At 46.6% G+C, this 26931-nt stretch overlaps 1 protein-coding gene across 1 annotated transcript in view; it reads right to left on the bottom strand.

The window, feature by feature from the left end:
* Positions 1 to 26931, bottom strand: part of LOC147122608 (insulin-like growth factor-binding protein-like 1) — a 69312-nt gene that overhangs the window by 25302 nt on the left and 17079 nt on the right. The window contains exon 2 of the mRNA XM_086007607.1: positions 706 to 815. Within this exon, the coding sequence (XP_085863733.1) occupies positions 706 to 815 (110 nt within the window). The remainder of the gene's footprint in view (positions 1 to 705; positions 816 to 26931) is intronic.

The following is a 26931-nucleotide window of genomic DNA, read 5'->3' as shown; positions in this document are numbered from 1 at the left end:
CACTTGGCTGCATATCCTCCTGCACTCTCACATGCTCCTCCACTCACATCCGTGCAGGATCACGCAACATTGGACTGCCTGCCTTGGTGTAGGACTGTATGTCTGTCGCAGTATTGGACTGTCGGTCTCAGCACAGGACTGTATGTCGCAGTACGGCATTGTCTACTGCAGTATTTGACTGCCTGTCGCAGTATTGGACTATCTGTCTCGCACTATCAAGACCATCTCAGTTTTTGCATCACATGCTGGCTCCTGCAGTTGATAACTTTGAATACACGCTGGGGAACAATTTATGCTTAGAAAGGATTTCTGTGGATGTCTGTGCTCATTAACAAAGTGGTGACGATTTCACTGTCACATTCACAACTCAAGAGTTTTTTATGATAGCAAAATACTGCGGATGCTGGATATCCGAAATAACAACAGAAAATGCTGGAAAAACTCAGCAGGCCAGGGCAGCATCCGTGGAGAGAGAAACAGAGTTAACGTTTCAGGTCGAAGACCCTTCGTCAGAACTGTTTTTTCATGTTGGAAATTTTTAAAAACAGCTAAATTTGGGGCAAAGGACAGTTTTTTGTAGAGTAAAAGTTCTGAAAATTAAATTACTGTTGTAACCTATCATCATTATCTGCCTCTTTCATGAGAATGTATTCACTAAAGAACCAAGCAGACAACATGCGAAGTGTTAACTGAATCCTGTCTTACCTTCCTCCAAGTGACAATGGGAGTTGGAACAGCTTTCACTTCACAGGCCAAGTAGACTTGGGCACCAGTCACGTTCTGGACCGACTTTGGTGAGAATATGATTACAGGAGCTGTGAAAGAGCAAATGATTTGAAATATTTACATTCCAGAAAAAGGGAATATTTTAAACTGGCTCCATTAGTGCACGGAATACTCGATAAGAATGCAGCAGTTTGAAGTCTCAAGTTGTGAGTTTTTGTATCTTGCTTTTTCCGACTTGTTGAGGTTTTTCCCTGAGCGAGGCAAGAGTGAAAATGAATGATCTGCTCCCCCTGCTGGCTGACAGACACCTTCTTTCGGAGTGAAATCAGGAAGCACTTTTTCACACAAAGGGTGGTGGTGAACTAGAACTCTCCCCTCCACCTACCTCCAAAAGGCTGTGGATGGTGGGTCAATTGAAATTTTCAAGGCTGAGATCGATAGATTTTTGTTAGGTAAGGGTACCGAGGGATTTATGGACCGAAGAGGCGTAAATAGGGTTGAGCTACAGATCAGCCATGATCTGATTGAATGGAAGAACTGGCTCGATGGGGCTGAATGGCTCCTGCTGTTCCCACGTTCCCTTCTGCTGGAGATACAGTGGGAGCGCGCGCCATGGCTGCGTAGTTTTGGTCCCTGATTATTCCCTTCCTCTAACAGCATTTAACACTATAAAAAAACAGCTGGCAACCTTCTATTTGCTGTCGACTGGGTACGAGCAAATAAATTGTAAATTAACAAAAATACATTAAAGAAAACTAAATAAATTAAATTAAAATTCCATTGCCGGGGTGATGATACGCTCCAGTCCCTGCGGTGCCCATTGGGCATGGAAGGCCTCGAGCGTGCCGGCGGACACCGCGTGTTCCATCTCTAGGGCCACCCGGGCGCGAATGTGGCTGCGGAAGAGATGCAGGCCATCTGGCCGAGCGACCCCCTTGACCGCCCGCTGCCTGGACCAGTTGATGGCCACTTTTGGCCAGGCCCAGGAGCAGTCCCACGAGGAGGTCCCCCCGACCTGCCCGCTCCCCTCCGCACCGGGTGACCGTAGATCAGGAGCGTGGGACTGGAGTGCAGCCAAAAATCGAGGAGCAGCCCCTTCAAATAATGGAAGTGGGGCTGCAACCTCTCACACTCCATATCAACGTGAAACACGGATTCCTCCAGGCCGCAGAAAAGGCAGGCGGTCTGGGAGTCCGAGAACCGACTTAATAATTTATTGGACGGGACTGCTCCGTGCAACACCCTCCAGGCAAAGTCCCCAATAGATAAAGGGAGGACTCCCGCATAGAGAGCCCCCCATTGGGGACCTCCGCCTCTGCCGGATGGCAGGATGGTGCGCCAAGGCGTGTCAGATGGCAGACAAGGATGGCAAAATGGAGGGTGTGCAAGAGCAGCCCGTACAGGAAACCCCTCTGTGCAGAATGAAGGCACGGAGGGCATTTTCCAGAGACGGCTCAAGTTGTGAGGCGCCGGCTCCCGAGAGGGGTTTCGGGACCGGGCGGCGATGAGGAATTCTGTCCAGATGGGGGTCAGTTTGGATGGGATCGCCCTGTGTGCTTGAGCCGCCTCGATACACCTAGTGGAGTCAGGGCACAGTGCCACTTTCAGCGACTCGATGGCTTTGGCTGTCGCCAGCCACCTGAACCCACGGTCGTGGAGGTGCGGATTCCTGAGCAGTGGCTCCCGAAGGACAGCCGCCACTCCTGACGGAGGAGAACTCCGCCTGGAGGTGACCTTGTTCCAGACCCATAGCAGTTCCTGGTAGAAGACAGGCAGCTCCCGCAGGCAGCCACGGGCACCCCCCAGTTTCACAAACAGGAGCTGCGTGTCATAATTGAGGCCGTGCAGCTGGCGGAAGAAGCCAGCGCACACCATCTGGGAGGATCCTCGACGTACAGGTATCTCTGCAGCGACTGAAGATGGAAAGTCGCAGCCTGGGTGCGAACGCACACCAGTGCCTGACCGCCCTCCCTAAGCGGGAGACTCAGAACCACGGCAGAGACTCAGTGCTTCCTTTTGTTCCAGAAGAAGTCGATGAGCTTCTTCTGTATCTTGGCGACAAACGCAGGGGGCGGGATCAAAGTGACCAACCGGTACCACAACATGGTGGCCACCAGCTGGTTTATGACCAGCGCTCGACCCCTGTAGGACAGCACTCAGAGCAGTCCTGTCCAGCGCCCTAGGCGAGCGGTGATTTTGGCCTCCAGCGCTTGCCAGTTCGCTGGCCAGGCGTCCTTGGCAGGGCTAAGTTAGACTCCCAAGTAGAGGAGGTGCGTGGTGCTCCAGGCGAAAGGCCTGAGCTCCTCCGGCAGGGAGTCCAACCGCCACTGACCCACCAGGAGTCCGGAACATTTCTCCCAGTTGATCTTGGTGGAGGATGCGTCCGAGTAAATCTGCTAGCATTCTCGCATTCTCCGCAAGTCGACGGGATCCGTGACCATGAGGAACGTGTCATCGGCGTAAGCCGAGAGGACGACCTTCAAGCCCGGCCCTTGCAGAGCCAGTCCCGTTAACCTCTTCCGCAAGAGGTGCAGGAAAGGCTCCACGCAGATGGCATATAACTGACCGGACATGGGGCATCCCTGACGCACCCCCCTCCCGAAGCGAAGGGGCACCGTCAAAGACCCGTTAGCCTTAATCAGACACTCCGCGGCGGCGTACAGAAGTTGGATCCGGGCGATGAAATGCGTCCCGAACCTGAATGCGTGCAGAGTCCCGAAGAGGTACTCATGATCCACCCTGTCGAACGCCTTCTCCTGATCCAGGGAAAGGAAGGCGACCGACAGACCAGCCCTCTGGGAATGGTGCACCAGGTCTCGGTCCAGATGGATGTTGTTGTGGATGGTCCAGCCCGGGACCGTGTAGGACTGGTCGGGGTGGGTCATGTGGCCAGCATGGTGCCAAGGCGGGCAGACATAGCCCTGGCAAAAATGTTGTAATCCGTGCTGAGGAGGGAGACCGGGATAACAACAGAAAATGCTGGAAAAACTCAGCAGGTCAGGCAACATCCGTGGAGAGAAATTTGAGTTGACGTTTCGGGTCGAACCCTTCTTCAAAACTGGAAAGAAAAAAAACTAGATCGAAGGCAGGGCTGCGATCGGACAAAAGAATAAAAGAAACAAAAGAAGTAAAAGAGATTAGAAGCTAGATGAGATGGTAATAGGCTGAGATTAGGTGTAAAGTGTACTGGCTGGGCAAGAGGTAGCTGCCAGGTGTGAGAGAGAAACAAAAGGAAAGTGGGGGGGGGGGGAAAGGAGTGGAAAAATTACAAGGCAAAATGAAATAGGGGCCGAGGTTATGATCTGAAATTGTTGAACTCGATATTGAGTCCGGAAGGCTGCAGAGTGCCTAATCGGAAGCTGAGGTGCTGTTCCTCGAGTTTACGTTGACCGGGCGCCAGTTCTTAAGGCGGAGATCACCCTTCTTGGGTAGCAGGACAATGACCACCCTACGCCAAGAGAGAGGCATCTCCCTGGTCGCCAGACTTTCCCCCAGGACCCGCGCGTAGTCGCCCCCCAAGAAATCCCAGAACGCCCTGTGGAACTCCACGGTCAGCCCATCCAGCCCTGGGGACCTTCCCCTTGAGAGCTGGCCGAGGCCGCCAGTCAGCTCCGCTAGACTTAGTGGAGCGTCCAACTGTTTGGCGCCCTCCGGGCTGACCTTCGGCAGGTCCTCCCACAAGACTCTGCGCGCAGCCTCACTGGACGGATCCGGAGAGAACAGAACCCCGAAGTAGGCCCAGGCCTCCGCGTTGATGCCCTCCAGATCCGAGACCAGAGATCCGTTGTTGACCTGCAGCCCCAAGAGCTGCTTACGGACCCCCCATCTTTTCTCCAGCGAGCAGAAGAAGGGGGAGCCACGGTCCAGGCCACGGAGGAACTGGATCCGCGACCTCACGTATGTGCCTCGGGACCTGATGAGCTGCAGATCCTACAGCACGCCCTTCTTCTCTTCGTACACCTTCCGCAGGGCCGGGTCCTCAACGACTTGGGCCTCCCACCTCTTGGTCGATCCCCTTTGCGTACTCCTGACAGAAGAGACGGACGTGAGCCTTGCCCAGGTCCCACCATAGCCTCAAGGAGGGGAAGCCCCCCTGCTTCCTTTTCCAGTCGGCCCAGAACCGACGGAACGAATCCTGGAACCGCTCGTCCTCCAGCAGCAGGTTGTTAAAATGCCAGTACGCGGACCCCAGGTGGTCCGTGCATGGCCCCGGCCGCGTGGAAGCCACCGGAACGCAGGAGACGTACGCCCGGGAAATGTAAAGGCGGTCGATTCTGGACCTTCCTCCTCCAGACCTTACGCTAGTGAAAGCGTTGGAGTCGGGATGGAGATTTCGCCAGACGTCCATCAAGTCGAAGGACCCGACCAGGTCCCTCAACTTTTCCATTGCCACCGTGCTGCGCGGGGGACCGGAACGGTCCCTCGCCTCGAGGGTGCAGTTAAAATCCACCCCCCCGCCGAGGATGACGCACTCACCGACATCGATGGAGCCTAGAAGAACGGACACTTCTTCAGAGAAGCGCACTTGCTGCGCACCGGCCGCGGGGGCATACACGTTCACTAGATGGAGCGACACGTCCCCCAGACGAACAGTGACCTGGAGCAAGCGGCCTGGCACAGGCTCCTTGATCCCCAAGATCTCCGGCTGAAAATGAGGGGCCAGCAAGATAGCCACCCCGCAGGGATTGTTGGTGAGGTGGCTCATGCGGACCTCTCCTTGCCATTCCAGGAGCCACGTGGCCTCGTCTCCTGGAACTGTGTGGGTTTCCTGCAGGAAGCACACTGCGTACTTCCCTTCCCTAAGGACCGAGAAGTTATTAAATCTGCGGCGCGCCTCTCTGCTGCCGTTGATGTTGAGGCTGGCTGTGGTTATCTTCATGACAAGAGCATTGTGCAACCTGTACCTAACCTACTGGGGAGAGGAAGTGCAGTCACGCGTTATCCTCCACTCCTTCAGCAGCCCAACACATAAAAAACAGCTGCCAACCTTCTATTTGCTGTGGGCTGGGTGTAAGACTAGTTGTGGAACTATTTGGACAAATTCTGTCTCAAACACTGTGCTTAGAGTACTGCCCATTCCATGTAATATTTGCCTATTTACTAACTAGACTGCAGTGTAATTGTTCAATTGGATCGGATCATCTGGGATATCCATGAAGTAAAGTAGAACCTACCAGACATCAATTAACCACAAAGATGGGCTCCTGTATTCAGTTATCATTTATGCAAGGAAGGACGATGCCAATCAACTTCTTAGTATGTACAGAAATATACTGCCAGAATATTAGCATTAACATTAGAATAACGAATGAATAATGGATGTCATTAGTAGTTTAATATTGATTCAATATTCTGGATTTCAGGATCGGATGTTCTTCTTTTCTCTGATTAAAACCTGCTGTTTGAGTTCTGGTTTGACGTTTGTTCCCAAAACTATCTTCAACTTGCGTGAAATGTGGCAGAAGCCCACAACAGCAAAGAAAAGGCACTGGATCATTTCCATAAATTGCGACCCTTAAAAATAGCACAGTCACTGTGTTTTGGAATAATACAGAGCAAAAAACACCAACTATTAAAGTCATCCATTATCAAGCTGCCGGTGCAGAGGACCCGGTCCAGAGTGTGTTAAATACAATAGTTGATCCCCGTCCTTTGTCGAGGCTTGCTCATTCAGGTTTGTGTTTCAATTCTTATCAATCAGTTTATAGATGGTTGTGAGAGCCGGTTGCAATGACTGAAAGAGATGCTGAGTTATATTTTGTCTACACTTCTAAAACATTTCACTGGTTGTGAAGTGTATGTGAGGTTCCGAGGATGTGAAAGGCGCTATGTAAATGCAACTTCTTTCTCTCTTCTAAGGGCTGGTTTTAACTCCAGGCGGGAGTCGTGCGGAAGGAGGCTGAGGCGGATGACGATCCGTCTGGCCCTTCGCAGCGAGAGGCCCTGGAGATCGTTCGCCTGCCTAAATCTGGCGGGAAGTGCCAGCTGGCAGGCAGGTGGGAGCGGGACTTCGGGCAGCAGGAGGCCGCCACCGGGGAACCATAGGAACGGCTCCCAGCACTCGGGTAATTGGTTGGAAGGGGTGTCGGGAAAGGGCATCGCAGTCGTGGGAGGAGGACAGAGGTCAAAGGTTTCCTTGTGGGGCTTAGAGGAGCCACTTACCTTTCTGGGCTTCTGGTGGCCTCCTCTTGCCGCCAGGGTGGCCTGGCGTATAAGCCACGATGGCTTCCATGTGCGGGCCTCTGGTTAAAATTGCAGCCTGGCCCCGTTGACATCTTCGGAGCTCGATCCATGTTTTAAAGAAGGACCCACAGCCCCTCTCATCTGCTCCAAAGAGCAGTTTAAGACTGAAACCCGCGGGAAGGCAGTGGAATTGGTGCAGGTATGTCACACTGGCCATTTTTAATTGCTTTCTGGGCAGGCAGGGTTAAAATTGGCCCTATACCGTTCAGGGAAAATAGAAGAGGCATTGCTATCTATACCAGACTCTGAAATGCAATTGTATAACCTAGACATTTATCACATGAGGTATATCTAGGGGAAAACGTACATTTCACAGAAATCACAGAAACCCCACAGTGCAGACAGAGGCCATTTCAGCCCATCGAGCCTGCACTGACACATATCCCACCCGATCCCCGTAACCCCTACACCAACACCAACACATATCCCACCCTATCCCTGTAACCCCACGTATTTAATCCCCCAAACACTAAGGGTCAATTTATCATAGCCAATCATCCTAACCCGCACATCTTTGGACTGTGGGAGGAAACCGGAGCACCCGGAGAAAACCCACGCAAACACGGGGAGAATGTGCAAACTCCACACAGACAGTCGCCCGAGGCCGGATTCGAACCCGAGTCCCTGGCGCTGTGAGGCAACAGTGCTAACCACTATGCCACCGTGCTGCCCGGTAATTTGGGTAATAAGAGGCAAGATTGTACAGCAGTAGTGTCCTTGATTATCTATCCAGACACAATAAACCATTCCCTATTAACTGTCCTTCCAGATAATCAGGAGTTTGCTTCTCAGCGCAAAGCCGCATCAAATCACTAACAATGCACAATACTGGAAACGGGCCAAGATTGGCTCACAGCTGCTTCCAAGTACGGTTAAGCGTCTGATAAGTCCCATGATTTCACAGCCCTTCCCTTTGTAGCTCTGTTGGGAGTGCATTAGGAGAGCTGGAACACAGGCCTGTGCTGTGGCAGCATCGGCGGGGGTCCTGTAAGGAGGAGAAGCAGGGACGGGGAATCTCTGTCCGTCCTTCACAAGGGCTCCCGCGTCAGAGGGCGTGGGAGTAGGAGTGAGGCCTCACAAAGACCTGAGAAACCTTTGGAGGTGTGCTGGCCTCTTAAAGGCCCGTGTGTATGTTTTAGGAATGCAGCACAATGCTCCGTTTTCCCCAAATTTTGACAGGCTAGAGCAGTCCAACACAGAGCTGTACTTTTACAGCATTCTTAAAATTAAACAGGGAGGGTAACTCCATGGCAAAGAAACCACAGATGGCAGAAATAGCACTGAAATCCTGCAGAGTAAAGGCAATGTAGATAGTTACTGCTGAAAGCGGGAAGTTAGAACCAATTTAAAAGGCCTTTTGATTCAAAATCCACAACATTTCTTGCTCGGCATGCAGCTGGGCAGAAATCTAGGTGGTAGAGTTTAGCATCTAATAAAGCCGTGCCTAACGAGGTCTTTATGAAAGCTGTTTCGAGAACGACACTGCTGGAGCCTATTATGAAGTCCACAGTAAATCAATCTTCTTATTAATGAAGCAGCAGAGTGCTTTTAAAGGAGGCTGTTGCACTTTGCCAAATGTCCTCTTATTATGAGAGAACCTTGGCGGTGTCTGTAGGGAACCTGGACCCCCCACGGACTGCACACGGATACTGTTATGACAGCTGTTATATTTCACAGTGATCAACGAAGGCCCATCTGCTAAGAATAGTCCATCTGTAAAATTACGAATAGGGCAAAATCTGAGGCAATGTTCTTTAAGTGCAAGGATTGAAACAATTCTTTGTATCAAAACAATTTCCTGAAGGAAACAACAGGAATACAGATGCATAAAAAGCTACGAGTTGCTCAACTTCCAAGGAGCCAGAAATTATTTTGATAACCATTTTGTCTAAAAGGTAAAAGTAATCCATTATAAAGTTGTTCAGTGATCGTTCCCAGACATCTGCCTGGAATCCCCATTAACCGATTGCCTGGTTATGAGCATCCTTACTATTTAATACTCGCTGCTTAAAGCTCCTATTCCTATTGAGAAATCAATTTCTACAGTGTAAAGCAGTACTTTGAGCAGAGTTGACTAAAGGTAGCAGGAAAAGTCCTAACTCAACCCCCCAAAACTCTGGAGTCATTCAAGAGGCATATAGACGCTGTGATGGGGGATCATAAGTTTGTATGCAAGGATGAGCTAGAAGGGCCAGACGGCCTCCGCTCGTCTGTACTTAACGTTTGTGTTTATATAGAATTGGTCCAGATTACAGTTCAGCAGCTAAGCAACTAAAACCAACTATTGATTTCGGCCCACACCACAAGCACCATTCCCATACCAACAATTCCATCCCCTTCCCTGGCCACCTCGTCGTGCCATTTGACACTGAGCTGAGCTTCCAACCTTATATCATCTTCATTACAAAGTCTTCCACCTCTGTAACATCGCCCATCTCCATCCCTGCCTCAGACCATCCTCTGCTAGAACCCTCATCCATGCTTTTGTTACCTCCAGACTCGACTATTCCAATGTTCACCTGGCCGGCCTTCAATCTTCCACTCTCCATAAACTTGAGCTTATCCAAAACTCTGCTGCCCGTGTGTTACCCCACACCAGATCCCGCTCACTGTGATTGCAACCATTATTCTGATCTGCTGTTTTAATTTATCACGTTATAAATGACCACATGGGACTGTGAAGAATACGACACTTACAGTATAATAAATATCCACGCTACTAACCCAGTCTTAGGGTCCTATAATAAGACAAACTCGATTTCACCCCCTCACCCCAAAGTCTAGAAAGTATGTTTCCCCCCCCCCATTCCCCCCCTGATTTTAACGTTGCTCAAGGAGTAGGCTAGCTTAAACTAGAACCAGTGAGCAGGGAGCCAGAGGCACTGGTGCACGGCAGAGACAGGCTGGCTGTCAGCTGCCACATGCTTTCACCATCACTAATTTATTACTTGGAGCCTGATGCCTTGTACTGGTAGGAAGTCTGCATTTATTCAGTGCAAAGTGTTTATTGTAACAAAGAGGAGCCAAGCTACCTGTTTTGGGCAATTTGACTCGGAAAGGCTGGTATAAATGAGGTATCAAATGCTTAAGCCTGGTTAGATAATGGACATTTGAACACATTTCTGAGCGCATCTGAGAGGGTGAGAGTAAGAAGGTTGAGTCATCTGAACAGGAAGTCTGCATTCTTTTCAACCAATTCTTATTAAAGGGATATTCCATAACAAGATTTTTATATGGCTGGATTGATCCGCATAATAGGATAGCTCCTTTAAAAACAGCTTTCAGTTTTATGCTAAGTGTGGGGAGCAGCAGATCTTAGCTCCTAGCCCAAAGCAGGTACCACCTGCTCCCACTCACCGCATTCACTGCAGCAGCGCTCAGTGAGATGTTTCCTCACTATATCGCAGGCATTCTGAATTCCTGGAATATGCAGCACAACTTGGCATGATTCATACGTTGTCTTCTTCCAGGTAGTGGCGAGCTGAACCAGCCCCAGAAATCACAGCTATGGCTGTCTGGAACTCATCTGAGCAACACGGTTCAGTGAGCAACCAGTGTACACGTTTCAGTGAGCAGTCACTGTACACTATTCAGACAGCAACCGATTTACACATTTCAGTAAGCAACCAGTGTACGCCATTCAGTGAGCAGTCAGTGTACATGATTCAGTGAGTAACCTATGTACATGAGCAGGCAATGTGTTCTGCCCCAGACCCTGTGTGTGCAACCAGTAGGTTGTTAGAACATAAGAACATAAGAAATAGGAGCAGGAGTAGGCCGTTTGGCCCCTCGAGCCTGCTCTGCCATTCAATAAGATCATGGCTGATCTTCTACCTCAACTCCACTTTCCTGCACTATCCCAATATCCCTTGATTCCCTTAATATTCAAAAATCGATCGCTCTCTGTCTTGAATACACTCAACGACTGAGCCTCCACAGCCCTCTGGGATAGAGAATTCCAAAGATTCACCACCCTCTGAGTGAAGAAATTTCTCCTCATCTCAGTCCTAAATGGCCGACCCCTTATTCTGAGACTGTGACCCCCTGGTTCTAGACTCCCCAGCCGGGGGAAACATCCTCCCAACATCTACCCTGTCAAGCCCTGTAAGAATTTTGTATGTTTCAATGAGATCACCTCTCATTCTTCTAAACTCTAGAGAATATAGGCCTAGTCTACTCAATCTCTCCTGAAAGGACAATCCCCCCATCCCAGGAATCAGTCTGGTGAACCTTTGTTGCACTCCTTCTATGGCAAGTATAGCCTTCCTTAGGTAAGGAGACCAAAACTGTACACAATACTCCAGGTGTGGTCTCACCAAGGCTCTATATAATTGCAGTAAGACGTCTCGGGGGGAAAAATTCAGTTGTTTGCGCCTCCCGTTAGTGCCTTAAGAGGGCGCTAATGGGGCGCAAAGCAACTAGCGCCCGGGCGCGGTGATGTTTGCGCCGCTCGTGAAATTAACCAGACATTTTGCAGCGGCGCAAAACACTACCGCCACGATCTCCTGCACCGGCAGATTGTGACGTCAGTCGAGTGCGCAATGCCTCGTTAGCACCCCGGACCAGATATTGAGTGGCGCCCCATGCCTTACCGCCTGCCGCTAGCAATGACAGGTTGAGGGGAGCGTTATGCTGTCAGAAAGGGACTGGGGGAGCGCTATTTAAAGGCGACCGCTTCCTGGCTTTTTTTTTTCGGTGGCATTTTTGCACCATGCATTCTGAGAGAGAGAGAGAGAGACTTCTGGAGAGATTCAACGCTGTGTGAAGGAGTTTTGAGTACTGAGCAGCACTTTGCAGGTTTATTTTGATTTGCCCTTCCTTGCTTCACCAGCGCTCTGAGGTAGCGCCTCGCTCCTCGGCCTTTGCGCCTTAAGACAGGTGTGAAGCGCCTGATTTAGCGCTCCAATCACCTCCAGGGGCAATAAAAGCCAAGTTTGCTGTCGGAGGCGATAATTAGCGCCAGGCGCTAAACTTTGCACACGGCCGATAATGGCACCCCAAACGGGGCGATACTGAATTTTTCCCCCTTTTACTCTTATACTCAAATCTTTTTGTAATAAAAGCCAACATTGTTCTGCCCCAGACCCTGTGTGTATAACCAGTAGCGTGTTTAGTCCCAGATCCTATGTCAAAACCCAACTAGATCATTCATGTCTTTCAGGGAGGGACCTGCCAGTCCCCACCCAGTCTAGCCTACATGTGACGCCATTCTAATACTTATGTGGTTGACTCTGAATGCCCTCAGGACAACTAGGGTTGGGCAATAAATGCTGTGTTGTCATCCCAAGAACAAATGAAAAAAAATGTCTTTAATACAAACTTTTTGTTGATCTATTTTTGACATTTACCCAGTGAATTATTAAAGTTAACAATAGGTGTAGATGGGAGCAAGAAGTTACAAAGGAACATAGACAGATTAAGTGAGTGGGCAAAACCGTGGCAGATGGAGTTCAATGCGAGGAAGGGTGATTTAGAAAGACAAATTGGACTATTTTCTTAATCATGAGACTGGAAATTGTGGAGGAGCATTTGGGTGCCCATCTACACAAATCACTAAATTCACCTTGTGAAATCACACCTCCTAGCAAGCATCTACAAACTGAAGAATGTATTTATTGTGAAAATAGGAAATTAAGTGGAATCCTTTTCATGGGGGCAGGAGAAGGAAACATTTAGCACTTTTGTTAAATTTCGTACATAGGAAACTACAAAAGGTCTACTGGGAGCTGTAGTGTTTGGACCAGGCTATCGCACAAATAAATGTACAAGGAAAGAAAAAATCGACCTTCCTGCCTTTTGATGATCTTGTTTTAACAACAGAATTAGGGTAGAATTGAAGTATTCACAATAAGTTAATGGCAGTTAATGATCAATGAAAAGAGTTAATCTGGCAATGTCACCTTCTAATGTACACAAAGTACAAAATCAATGGTTACCAAAAGGTAAAACACCTCCTGAAGCATCATTGGCCACAGCTAATTCTGGCCTAAATATATAGGTAGTAGTAACTCATTTAAACAGCGCACTGAATGTGTTGAGGGAAAGGGGTCCGGTAAGTACTGACATGCAGACAGGACCCTTTCCCTTGAGCAGAGGGTTGCCAACCCCCCAGGATTGCCCTGAAGTCTCCAGGAATTAGAGACTGTTCTCCAGGACACTGCAGTGAGCAGCCCAGGAGAAAAATCATAGGGGCAATAAAAAAAAATTGTTGTTAAAAACATTTTCTTTGCAGGTTAATAAGGCCATTCAATAAAGCAAACAAAGCACTAGGGTTAATTTCTAGAGGGATAGAATTGAAAAGCAGAGAAGTTATGTTAAACTTGTATAGAAACTTGGTTAGACCACACTTGGAGTACTGTGAACAGTTCTGGTCTCCATATTATAAAAAGACTATAGAGGCATTGGAAAAGATGCAAAAAGGTTTACTAGAATTATACCAGAACTGAGAGGTTATATGTATCAGGAAAGACTGAACAGGCTGGGGCTCTTTTCTCTAGAGGGGGTGACCTGATATAGGTCTTTAAGATTATAAAAGGGTAGACGTAGAGAAGATATCACAGAATCTACAGTGCAGATAGAGGCCATTTCAGCCCATCGAGCCTGCACTGACACATATCCCACCCTATCCCTGTAACCCCATGTATTTAATCCCCTAACACTAAGGGTCAATTTATCATAGCCAAATCAACCTAACCTGCACATCTTTGGACTGTGGGAGGAAACCAGAGCAAACCCACGCAGACACAGGGAGAATGTGCAAACTCCACACAGACAGTCGCCCAAGGCCAGATTTGAACCCGGGTCCCTGGTGCTGTGAGGCAACAGTGCTAACCACTATGCCACCGTGTCCCCACTTGCAGGTGAGACCAGAACTAGGGGCCATAAATATAAGATAGTCACTAATAAATCCAATAGAGAATTCAGGAGGAACTTCTTTATCCAGTGAGTGGTTAGAATGTGGAGCTCGCTACCACAAAGAGTAGTTGAGTAAACAGTACAGATGCATTTAAGGGGAAGCTAGATAAACACATGAGGGAGAAAGGAATAGAAGGATATGTTGATGGGGTTAGATGAAGAAGGGTGGGTGGAGGCATGGACCTGTTGGGCCGAATGGCCCAGTTCTGTGCTGTAAAAACTATGTAATACTTTGGTTTATTAGCTCTAAAAATATTGGACATGGGGAAAAAAGCCTGTTGACTGACAGTGACGAATTATCCAATCAGGTAATGCAGAGACTATTTACTTTCCGTTTGGCGTAGGAAGGTGTGGCACCATGAGGATGGACAGGTTGGGTGGCCAATAGCAGGAGTGTGGGGGCGGGGCAGTTGGAGGCAGGAGGCCATGTGATGAAACCCCCAGGAATATCTCGAACCAGAGTTGGCAAACCCTATCTCAGCATCACTCCCAAGGTTACTGGAAGGAGCTTCAGACAATTTAATTTGGACTTCTCTTCAGGATGGAATTACAGTCTACAGGATGGAGCGTGCACGGAATCACTTACATCAGCAGCAGGGTAAATGAAGAGGAGAGGTAATGGGGAAATGGATGGCAGTGAAGGAGAGAGGGAAGGAAGGATTATTGAGTAGATTGGGCCTATACTCTCTGGGGTTTAGAAGAATGAGAGGTGATCTTATTGAAACATCCAGGATTCTAAGGGGGATTGACAGGATAAATGGTGAGAGATTATTTCTCCTGGCTGGAGTGTCTAGAACTAGGGGCCATACTCGCAGGATAAGGGGTCAGCCTTTTAAGACTGAGATGAGGAGGAATTTCTTCACTCAGAGGGTTGTGAATCTTTGGAATCCTCTGCCCCAAAGGGCCGTGGATGCTGAGTCATTGAGTATATTCAAGGCTGAGATCGATAGATTTTTGGGCTCTAGGGGAATCAAGAGATATGGGGATCAGGTGAGAAAGTGGAGTTGAGGTTGAAGATCAGCCATGATCTTATTGAATGGTGGAGCAGGCTCGAGGGGCCGTATGGCCTAGCCCTGCTCCCAATTCTTACGTTCTTATGATGTGGATTGTAATGAAGGAGAGAAAGAAGGGGAAAGGGAGGGAAGTGGATGGCAATAAAGGGGAGAGGCAAAGGAAATGAAGGGGAAATGAATGAGAGCAGAAGCTGGGAACATTGCTTTGGGAGGGGAAAGAACGGAAACGCTGGGAAAGGTGACTTGGGGTAGGGAAGGCAAGAAGATGTCAATATTAATTGAAAAGGAGGGTGAGGGATAGTGCCAGCATTAATGAGAGGGCGGGGGCAGGGGGAGGAAGGGTGCCAACTTGAACTGGGTTGGAACGGGACAACTCCAGCTGAAAGAGCGGAAGGGGAGCAAAAGCTTGATTGGGTAACTGAAAGGCCTGGAGTAGAGAGCATGGCAGCCTCCACTGGGGCCTTCAAACTGTATCCAAAAACAGTGGCCAAAAGGTTTCCAGCATTGATCTCTATCCCAGGGCAAAAGAAGTCACATCATTGTTGCTGTCTGCCTATTTTGAGAGGCACTCAATGGAAGCCCCTTTCCCCCATTGGAGGATAAAAAGGAAGACTTGCATTTATATAACACATTTCAGGAGCTCAGGATGTCCCAAAGTGCTTTACAGCCAATGAAATACTTTTGAAGTGTAGTCACTGTTGTACAGGAAACGTTGGTTTATCCGGAGGTTATATGTCCGGAATACTCGATCCAACGGCAAAAATCAGGAGCCGTTTTCTATAAGTTTTTTTAGTTCTCGTTGCTTTTTTATCCCAGTCAGGCACTGCAAGGTCTGTAGCTATAGCAACAGCTTCAGCTAGAGACGCTTGCAGCTGCAGCCGACTGTTTAGAAGCTGTTGCTAAGCAACAGTGTTTGTTGTCAGATACGGAGATGAAAACCTCCGTATGCTTCAACATTAACTTTGTATGTCCAGCAGTTTTGATAGATCGGCAACAGCTCGGTCCCATCGGTGCCGGATATCACAAAGTTTCCTGTAATGTGGGAAACATGGCAGCCAATTTGCACACTACAAGCTCCCACAAGCAGCAATGTGATAATGACCAGATCATCTGTTTTGGTGATGTTGATTGAGGGATAAATATTGGTCAGGACACCGGGGAGAACTCCCCTGCTCTTCTTCGAAATAGTGTGGCAGGATCTTTAACGACCACCTGAGAGAGCAGACAGGGCCTCGGTTTAACGTCTCATCCGAAAGACAAAAGTGTCAGCCTAGATCTTGTGCTCAAGCCTCTGAAGTGGGACTTGAACCAAAACATGATTCAGACACAAGCGTGCTATCACTGAGCCATGGCTAACACCAAGGATGCTGACCAGCTTTTACACATGATTTTGCAAGCTATGTGCACTTGTGATCATGTATCTCATCCGGAATAAATCTTTCATCCAATTCAGCTGTCTCACTCCAGCTGGCAAGCCATCCAACCACTGCTAAATATGCTTTTTTTTGAGATCACATCCATGGCCAAGAATGACAAAGTCACGCAAATTAAATTTAATGCACAAATGCTCAATTTAGCGCAATCCCATTTACAGCTGTCAACGACATGTACAGGTGCATTTATTCACTTACAACTCAGTTGCATTTTACGCTAAAAAGAAGTGATTTGTAACTTCTAAACAAACTCCTTTCGAAATATAGGACCAGACATTTACAATAGCACAGCATTAATATAACTTCAGGGCAGGGGAAAGCCGACACCTTATCAACCTTCCCATCATTAATGAGCTGAAAGTTGTGTTTGGGCACATTTTGTTCAGTCGGTTTGGCACATGAATCATATGCACAGCAGCAGGCACTTTAAACAAAACCTACATCACTTTTAAATCCATTCAGCAGCATGTTATACCCTGCATAGAAAACTAGTAGAAGCTACATGCAAGCACTTGTACTTTTTCTCTTTTTATCAATGCTAATATATCTTGGTATTCTTATTTAGGATTTATTAATAGCCATTCTAAACCTCCAGGCCCACAAAATTCAAACAGGTCAAGTCAGCCAATAGAAAAGATATACATATACATCCCTGGTCTAGATTAACAATACCTATAGCACGGTGAGTTGTCTACCTGGAGCAAGAGCTAGATATATTAAAGAAAGTTTGGAATGGCTACTGAAGGGGGCAGGAAGGGACCCAGTGATGGCACTCCATGTAGGGGCAAGTAACATAGGGAGAGATATTGGGGGAAAAGTAGGTTAGTGCCTCCCGTTAGCGCCTGCAGAGGGCAGTAATGGGGCCCTGATGCAGCAGCGCCGGGCGTGGCGAATCCAGCGCTGTATGGCAAATCCGCCCCCCCCCCGCCCAAGAGAGCATGAGTTGGGTCTCACAGACAAGATGAGCTTAGAGAGGAGATAGCTGAGAAACTAAAGAGAGATGGTTTAAACTAAACTCTGACAGTATGCTGATGGAATATGCAGTGTGTGTAATATATATACGGAGGTAAAATAGTATTTCTGGTAATTATTCCATCCCTCAAATTTCCTATTAAGCACAACATTAACTGAATGACACCAGCTGTTTAAACCATCACTTACTACAAGCATAAGAAATGTTAAGAAAATGTACAAGAATTTTTTAGAACGTGAAAAAATGCTTATGGCTAATTTCCTGTGTCCCTGGCGACCATGTGTGCGGGAAGTGTACCCAGCTGCAGCTACTGACAGACCGCGTTGAAGCGCTGGAGCTGCGAATGGATACATATTGGAGCATTCGCAATGCTGAGGACATCGTGGATAGCACGTTTAGGGAGTTGGTCACACCGCAGGTAAAGGCTGCACAGGCAGGGTGGGAATGGGTGACCACCAGGCAGAGTAGTAGGCACAGGCAGGTAGTGCAGGGGTCCCCTGTGGCCATCCCCCTCTCAAACAGATATACCACTTTGGATATTGTTGGGGGAGATGGCTTATCGGGGGAAGGCAGCAGCAGCCAAATTCCTGGCACCATGGGTGGTTCTGCTGCACAGGACAGGAGGAAAAAGAGTGGGAGAGCTATAGTGATAGGGGATTCTATTGTAAGGGGAATAGATAGGCATTTCTGCGGCCGCAAACGAGACTCCAGGATGGTATGTTGCCTCCCTGGTGCAAGGGTCAAGGATATCTCGGGGCAGTTGCAGGGCATTCTGGAGGGGGAGGGTGAACAACCAGTTGTCGTGGTGCATATAGGTACCAATGATATAGGTAAAAAATGGGATGAGGTCCTAAAAGCTGAATATAGGGAGTTAGGAGGTAAATTAAATAATTGGACCTCAAAGGTAGTAATCTCAGGATTGCTACCAGTGCCACATGCTAGTCAGAGTAGAAATAGAAGGATATTTCAGATGAATACATGGCTAGAGGAATGGTGCAAGGGGGAGAGATTGAAATTCCTGGGACATTGGAACCGGTTCTGGGGGAGGTGGGACCAGTACAAACTGGACGGTTTGCACCTGAGCGGGACCGGGACCAATGTCCTAGCCAATGTCCTAGGGGGAGTGTTTGCTAGTGCTGTTGGGGAGGGTTTAAACTAAAATGGCAGGAAGTTGGGAACATGTGCAGGGAGACAGAGGAAAGGGAAGCAAGGATAGAAACAAAAGACAGGAAGGAGAAAAGCAAAAGTGGAAGGCAGAGAAATCAAGGGTGTAAATCAAACAGGGCTACAGTAAATAATAATTCTAAAAGGACTAAAAGTGTTAAAAAAAACAAGCCTGAAGGCTTTGCGTCTTAATGCAAGGAGCATTCGTAATAAGGTGGATGAATTAGCTGTGCAAATAGATGTAAACGGATATGATGTAATTGGAATTATGGAGACATGGCTAAAGGGTGACCATGGCTGGGAATTCAACATCCAGGGGTATTCAATATTCAGGAAGGACAGGCAAAAAGGAAAATGAGTTGGGGTAGCATTGCTGGTTAAAGAGGAGATTAACACAATAGTAAGGAAGGATATTGGCTCTGATGATGTGGAATCTGTATGGGTAGAGCTGAGAAATACCAAGGGGCAGAAAACATTAGTGGGAGTTGTATACAGACCCCCAAACAGTAATGCTGAGGTTGGGGATGGCATTAAATGGGAAATTAGAGATGCATGCAATAAGGGCACAGCAGTTATCATGGGTGACTTTAATCTACATATAGATTGGGCTAACCAAATTAGTAACAATACTGTGGAGGAGGAATTCCTAGAGTGTATACGGGATGGTTTCCTGGACCAATATGTCGAGGAACCAACTAGAGATCAGGCCATCTTAGACTGGGTATTAGGTAATGAGAAAGGATTAATTAGCAATCTTGTTGTGCGAGGCCCCTTGGGGAGGAGCGATCATAATATGATAGAATTCTTCATTAAGATGGAGAGTGAAGTAGTTGACTCAGAGACTAGTGTCCTGAATTTAAATAAAGGAAACTACGATGGTATGAGGCGCGAGTTGGCTAGGATGGATTGGGGAATGTTACTTAAAGGGTTGACGGTGGATAGGCAATGGCAAACATTTAAAGATCGCATGGATGAACTACAGAATTTGTTCATCTCGGTTTGGCATAAAATAAAGCAAAAAAGGTGACTCAACCGTGGCTAACAAGGAAAATTAGGGATAGCATAAGATCCAAGGAGAGGACATAGACATTGACCAGAAAAAGCAGCAAAACTGAGGATTGGGAGCAGTTTAGGATTCAGCAAAGGAGGACAAAGGGATTAATTAAGAGGGGGGAAATAGAATATGAGAGTAAGCTTGCAGGGAACATAAAAACTGACTGTAAAAGCTTCTATAGATATGTGAAGAGAAAATGATTGGTGAAGTCAAGCGTAGGTCCCTTGCAGTCAGAATCAGGGGAATTTATAATGGGGAACAAAGAAATGGTTGACCAATTAAATACATACTTTGGTTTTGTCTTCACAAAGGAGGACACAAATAACCTTCCAGAGATGTCGGGGAACATAGGGTCTAATGAGAGGGAGGCATTGAATGAAATCAGTATTTGTAGGGAAATGGTGTTAGGGAAATTGATGGCATTGAAGGCCGATAAATCCCCAGGGCCTGATAATCTACATCCTAGGGTACTTAAGGAAGTGGCCCTAGAAATAGTAGATGCATTGCTGGTCATCTTCCAAAATTCTATAGACTCTGGAACAGTTCCCATGGATTGGAGGGTAGCTAATGTAACCCCACTATTCAAAAAAGGTGGTAGAGACAAAACGGGGAATTATAGACCGGTAAGCCTGACATCGTTAGTGGGGAAAATGCTAGAGTCCATTATAAAAGATGTAATAGCAGAGCACTTGGAAAACAGTGACAGGATCGGACAAATTCATCATGGATTTACAAAAGGTAAGTCGTGCTTGACTAATCTACTGGAATTTTTTGAGGATGTAATTGGTAGAATAAATAAGGGAGAACCAGTGGATGTGGTGTATTTGGACTTTCAGAAGGCTTTCGATAAGGTCCTGCATAAGAGATTGGCGTGCAAAGTTAAAGCACATGGGATTGGGGGTAAGGTACTGACTTGGAAAGAGAACTGGCTGGCAGACAGGAAGCAAAGAGTTGGAATAAACGGGTCTTTTTCCGAGTGGCAGGCAGTGACTAGTGGGGCACCACAGGGATCGGTGCTAGGACCCCAGCTATTCACAATATATATTAATGATCTAGATGAGGGAACTAGATGTAATATCTCCAAGTTTGCAGATGACCCAAAGCTGGGTGGGCGTGTGTGCTGTGAGGAGGATGCTGAGAAACTCCAGTATGATTCGGACAGGTTGGGTGATTGGGCAGATGCATGGCAGATGCAGTATAATGAGGATAAATGCAAGGTTATCCACTTTGGTGGTAAAAACAGGAAGACAGATTATTATCTGAACGGCAATAGATTGGGAAAAGGGGAAGTGCAACGAGACCTGGGTGTCCTTGTGCACCAGTCGCTAAAGGTAAGCATGCAGGTGCAGCAGGCGGTTAAGAAGGCAAATGGTATGCTGGTCTTCATAGCGAGAGGATTCCAGTACAGGAGCAAGGATGTCTTGCTGCAGTTGTACAGGGCCTTGGTGAGACCACACCTTGAGTATTGAGTGCAGTTTTGGTCGCCTTATCTGAGGAAGGATGTTCTTGCCATGGAGGGAGTGCAGCGAAGATTCACCAGACTGATACCTGGGATGGCAGGAATGACGTATGAAGAGAGATTGAGTCGATTAGGCTTATATTCGCTAGAGCTTAGAAGAATGAGAGGGGATCTCACTGAAACTTATAAAATTCTAACAGGACTAGACAGACTAGATGCAGGAAGGATGTTCCTGATGGCAGGGGAGTCCAGAACCAGGGGTCACAGTCTAAGGATAAGGGGTAAGCCATTTAGGACTGAGATGAGGAGGAATTTCTTCACCCAGAGAGTGGTGAACCTGTGGAATTCTCTACCACAGAAGGCAGTTGAGGCCAACTTATTAAATATATTCAAGAAGGAGTTAGATATATTTCTTAAGGCTAAAGGGATCAAGGGATATGGAGAGAAAGCAGGGACAGGGTACTGAATTTGGATGATCAGCCATGATCTCATTAAATGGCGGAACAGGCTCAAGGGGCCGAATGGCCTACTCCTGCTCCTGTCTTCTATGTAAGTCATCATAGTCTGCAAATCACTGTCGGGGATGCTATTGTAAGAATGTTTGATGTATTCACATCAAATTCCTCTCTCAATTTTAATGGAGGCGTTAACCTCTTAAATGAACTTACTTGTTTTCTTAAATAATCTATTTGTTTTACTAAACTAGAACTGTTTTTATTAAGGTAACACGCTTATTTTGTTAAATTAGCCATTTCTTAGCAAATTGATATCCTTGTTTTATTAAATTTGCCTGTTTATTTTATTAAATTTACCCATTCATTTTGCTAAATTAGCCAGCTTGTTTTATTAAATTAAGTTGCTTTGTTTGTTACTATAACCTGCTGGTTTTATTAAATTACCCCACTTGTTTTATTAAATTAGATCATTTGTTTGAATAAATTAACCAGCTTATTTTGTTAAATGAACCCACTAATTTTATTGTATTAGCTCATTTATTTTATTACATTAACCTGCTTGTTTTATTACATTTCCCATTTCTTTTACATTTTTTCAATTAAATTAGCCCATTTGATTTGTTAAATTAAATTGCTTTATTAAATTAACTCATTTATTTTATTTAATGAATGGATTTACTGTATTAAATTATTATTTTATGTTATTAATCTGCTGGTTGCAGCAACTCGCCAAGGTTTCTTCAATAGCACCTCCCAAACCCACGACGTCTACCACCTGGAAGGACAAGGGCAGCAGGTGCATGGGAACACTTGAACATATATATCGCTGTTCCTTTATCGTCGCTGGGTCAAAATCCTGGAACCAACTCCCTACCTAACAGCATTGAGGGAGTACCTCAATGGACTGCAGTGGTTCAAGAAGAAGGCCTTCTTCTCAAGGATGGGCAATAAAATGCCGGCCTTGCCAACAACAAGAATTAAAAAAATTAAATCACTGACTATGTTAAATTGACCTGCTGGTTAATCATGGCTTCTTTCTCCTCCACAGTGCAAGGTGACCATTGGTTTTCTTGGTAAGTCTTTTGAATGGCTCTACTCTATTTGACCTGGGAGAACCCGATGGGAAAATGTAGAGGGAGCTTTACTCTGTATCTAATCCATGGTGTACCTAACCTTGGAATGTTTGATGGAGCAGTTTAGATGGAGCTTTATTCTGTAGCTAACCAGCGCTGTATCTGATCTGGGAGTGCTTGATGATGATCCAGGGTGCCCAAAATGAAATATGTTTAATTCCTTGGCACAAACACCCATCCCCTTGTTGAACACAATAATTCAGCAAGAAAGGTTTATAAAAAAAGTATTCCAAGCAGAACATGGCTCCTAAACCCCCTCCACCAGGGCTGCCATTTTTAACAAGGTGAGTGCTGAGTAGATTGCATTGGCACATTCTACCTATCTGGCTCGGCTTCCGAGTTAGCGAATGGAACAGTGATATATGGAGCAGTGAGCTATGAAACAGTAATGTATGGAACAGTGACTTATGGAGCAATGACGTGTGGAACAGTGACATATGGAACAATAAAGTGTGGAACAATGATGATTAAACAGTGACGTATGGAGCAATGACATATGGCGCAGTGAACTATGAATCACCGATGTATGGAACAGTGAAGTATGGGGCTATGGAATAGTGAAATGTGAAACAGTAACCTATGGTAAAGTGACCTATGGAACAGACTTTTTTACAACTCTTCCAGGGATGGAGGACTGAGGTGCAGGATGTGTTGGCGGATTGATTTCCTTTCTCTTTCTTTCTTTGCAAAGCTGTAAAATGCCTTGGGATATTTCCCACCTTAAAGATGCTATATAAATGCAAGTTGTTGTTATTGTTGTTGCTGTTGTGTCAGCTTTGCTGAGTGGCGGCGTTCTCGCCTCTGAGTCAGAAGGTTGTGGATTCAAGTCCCACTCCTGGACCTGAGCCTGTAATCTAGGCTACCCTTTAGTGCAGTACTGAGGGAGGGCTGCAATGCCTTTCCAATAAGATGATAAACTGAGGCCTTGTCTGCCTGTTCGGGTGATCTACAAGATCCTATGGTGTTATTCAAAGAAGAGCAGGGAGTTATCCTGATGTAATTTCTTCTTTTGACCAATATGACTCAAACAGATTAAATGGTCATTCATCTCGTCACTCTTTGTGGGGCCTTGCTCCTGTGTTTGACTAAACTTTAAAAGTAATTAATTGACTGTGAAATGCTTTGGGATGTCTGGTAGACCTGAAGGGAACTGCATAAATGAAAGTTCTTTCTTCACATGTCACTGCTGCCCAAGTGTAAGAATGGTTGTTTTACTTTTCATTCAGAGACTAGTTTGGGAGTACAATCATGGTGAAGAGTTTTATAATGCGGCCTCTCCTTACTCTGTCAAAGCTCTTCCCACCAACCTACAGCCTCCCCACTTCTCACTGCACTGACGTGTGTCCCCCCTAACCAACTGCATTCGCTCTCTCACCTCAGCAAGAATTTTACATTTTATTTATTAAAAATATTTTTTGCAATCATCTGTAAAGCTCTGTTTAGAAATATTTCTTAATACTGATTTTGTTTATGATGAGCAGGTGGTAATAAAGGAAGAGAGAACTTTTTTTTATTCGTTCCTGGGACGTGGACGTCGCTGGCAAGGCCAGCATTTATTGCCCATCCCTAATTGCCCTTGAGAAGGTGGTGGTGAGCCACCTTCTTGAACCGCTGCAGTCCGTGTGGTGAAGGTACTCCCACAGTGCTGTTAGGGAGGGAGTTCCAGGATTTTGACCCAGCGACGATGAAGGATCAGTGATATACTTCCAAGTCAGGATGGTGTGTGACTTGGAGGAGAACTTGGAGGTGGTGGTGTTCCCATGCGCCTGCTGCCCTTGTCCTTCTAGGTGGAAGAGGTTGCGGGTTTGGGAGGTGCTGCCAAAGAATTCTTGGCGAGTTGCTTGCAAACCCTAAAGATGAGACTATTTTAGTGAGGCCTAGCCCCCACTGCAAAAGGACAATGAAGGTGACACATTTAATAGAAGAGCCTGTAATGACAAATGGCTATCATTACAAGTCCCTCAAATCTCCTTATAGTGATTGTAGACTTGAATACATAATCTAGGCTGACACTTCAGTGCAGTACCGAGGGAGTGCTGCACTGTCAGAGATGCCGTCTTTTGGATGAGACATTAAAACCGGGCCCCGTCTTCCCTCTCAGGTGGACGTAAAAGACCCCAAGGTACTATTTCGAAGCAGAGCAGTGTAGTTCTCTCCTGAGCCCTGGCCAATATTTATCCCTTAACCAACATCACTAAAACAGATGATCTGGTCATTTATCACATTGCTGTTTGTGGGAGCTTGCTGTGCGCAAAATGTCTGCTGCGTTTCCTGCATTACAACAGTGACTACACTTCAAAAAAGGTACTTCATTGCCTGTAAAGCGCTTTGGGATGTCCTGCGGTCATGAAAGGCACAATATAAATGCAAGTCTTCCTTTGTAATTAAGGTGAAGGACCTACATTTATATGGCGCTTTATCACATCATAAACATCTCAAAAAGTGCTTCACACAATGAGTTATTCTTGAAGTGCGATTGTTATGTAGGCAAAACTAGACTTTGTGCTTGGCGACTTACTCTTCTCAGAGCCACATTTTTTTTGGGTGAACACCACCACCCTTGGCATACTTTCTTGGAGCCCTGATTGTGCTTCACTTTTTGCCCATAGCCCCCTCTCGTTTCATTGAAGCTCCCTGACAGGCAGGCGCATTCCTGGTTATTGTGGACAGTGCAGTTGCTGGTACTGCAATTTTGGAGCTGATTTTTCAGCCCATGACAGGCTTATTTTTTGTTTGGAACTCTGCTCCAAGATGAGCCATAGAAGCTCTGAGACAGAGAGAGCTCAGGGAAGTACACTAAGATTTTTCTTCAGAAATATCAAGTTATAGAAACGTTACCATGCTCTAATATTTAGAAGAAAATAAGAGTTAAAATAATAACAAACTGAAGAAAGAATGGGGAGAAAGGCTGGCTGGGAGTGCTTAAACCTTTTATTTACAGTTGTTTTAAGTACATTATTTTTTGTAGTGCATAGTTATTATAGCAATAAAACTATTTAGTAGTTGCAATAAAACTACATCTAGCAACTGTAAACCGATGGCTTGTTTTGGTGTTACAGTGTGTGAGGGGTTTTAAAACACGCTTGGCCCAGGGAGCCTGGAAATCCCTGGAGCTGCCAACATAAGGGTTATACTGCCCAATCAGATGGTAATTAACATACGCAAATTTTCTCCATCTACCTATGAAAACAGTGGAAGAACTCTGCGTTCCTCCAATTCTGGCCTCTTGTGCATCCCCGATTTATTCGCCCCACCATTAATGTCTGTGCCTTCAGCTGCCTAGGTCCTAAGCTCTGGAATTCCTTCCCTAAAACTCTCCACCAATGTTCCCCATAATTTCTTTTTGGCTGCGTGGCCCCTTTAAGGAACTGTGTGGTCCATTCACAGGTTCGCGCATACACAAACTTTAACATAGGAAAAGCTGGTCCTGGGCAGCGTGGGACCGGCAGAGAGCTGCGTGGCCGCACAGCTTACAGGGGCCGTTGCTCACCCCTCCTTTAAGATGCACCTTAAAATCTACCTGTTTGACCAAGCTTTGTCCTAATATCTTTTTATGTGGCTTGGTGTGAAATTTGTCTGATAATTGTCAGATTTTTGAACGATAAGGGAGTCGAGGGTTATGGGGAGCGGGCAGGGAAGTGGAGTTGAAGCCAAGGTCAGATCAGCCATGATCTTATTGAATGTCGGAGCAGGCTCGAGGGGCCAAATGACCGACTCCTGCTCCTACGTCTTGCATTCTTATGTTAATGCTCCTGTGAAGTATTTGGGACATTTTGCTACGTGAAAGGCACTGTATATATGCAAATTGTTGTTGCATTGGTGGTGGTAAACACAGAAACTAGCAAGGAGAAGTGACACAGGAGACTCTACATGAATGAAATGGATCTATGGGCACCGGTCATCAGATACAGAAAAAGAAGATCTCTTCTGGGCAGCCAAGCCACTTTTTAAATAACATAGTGGCATGCCATGTATGGTGGCTTCCTGGTGCTGGGCCAAAAACAGACCGGGGAGCCAAGAGGAAGGTAGGACTCCATTCACCTAGGCCCTTCAGATCAGTGCAAAGCTCAAAGGGAACCCACAACCTGAGTAAACATTACTTAAAAGTAGATTTAAAAAATGGAGCGATTCAGCTGAGACCGGCTTCTGTAAAAGGGCAGTGTAGAAGGTTGATCACATCATCCTCCTCCAATGCCTCTGCTCTGTTTTCCAGCTGAGTGGGACTGCCCTCGCCTGGTTCCATTCTTACTTATCCAATTGTATCCAGAGAATCTCCTGCAATGGCTTCTCTTCCCGCTCCGGCACCATTACCTCTGGAGTCCCTCAAGGATCTGTCCTTGGCCCCCTCTTATTTTTCATCTAC

Source organism: Somniosus microcephalus, chromosome 2 (genome assembly GCF_052327205.1).
Source record: "Somniosus microcephalus isolate GS21.2 chromosome 2, FLI_Smic_1.0, whole genome shotgun sequence".
NCBI lineage: Eukaryota > Metazoa > Chordata > Chondrichthyes > Squaliformes > Somniosidae > Somniosus > Somniosus microcephalus.
This window is presented reverse-complemented; position numbering and strand designations above follow the sequence as displayed.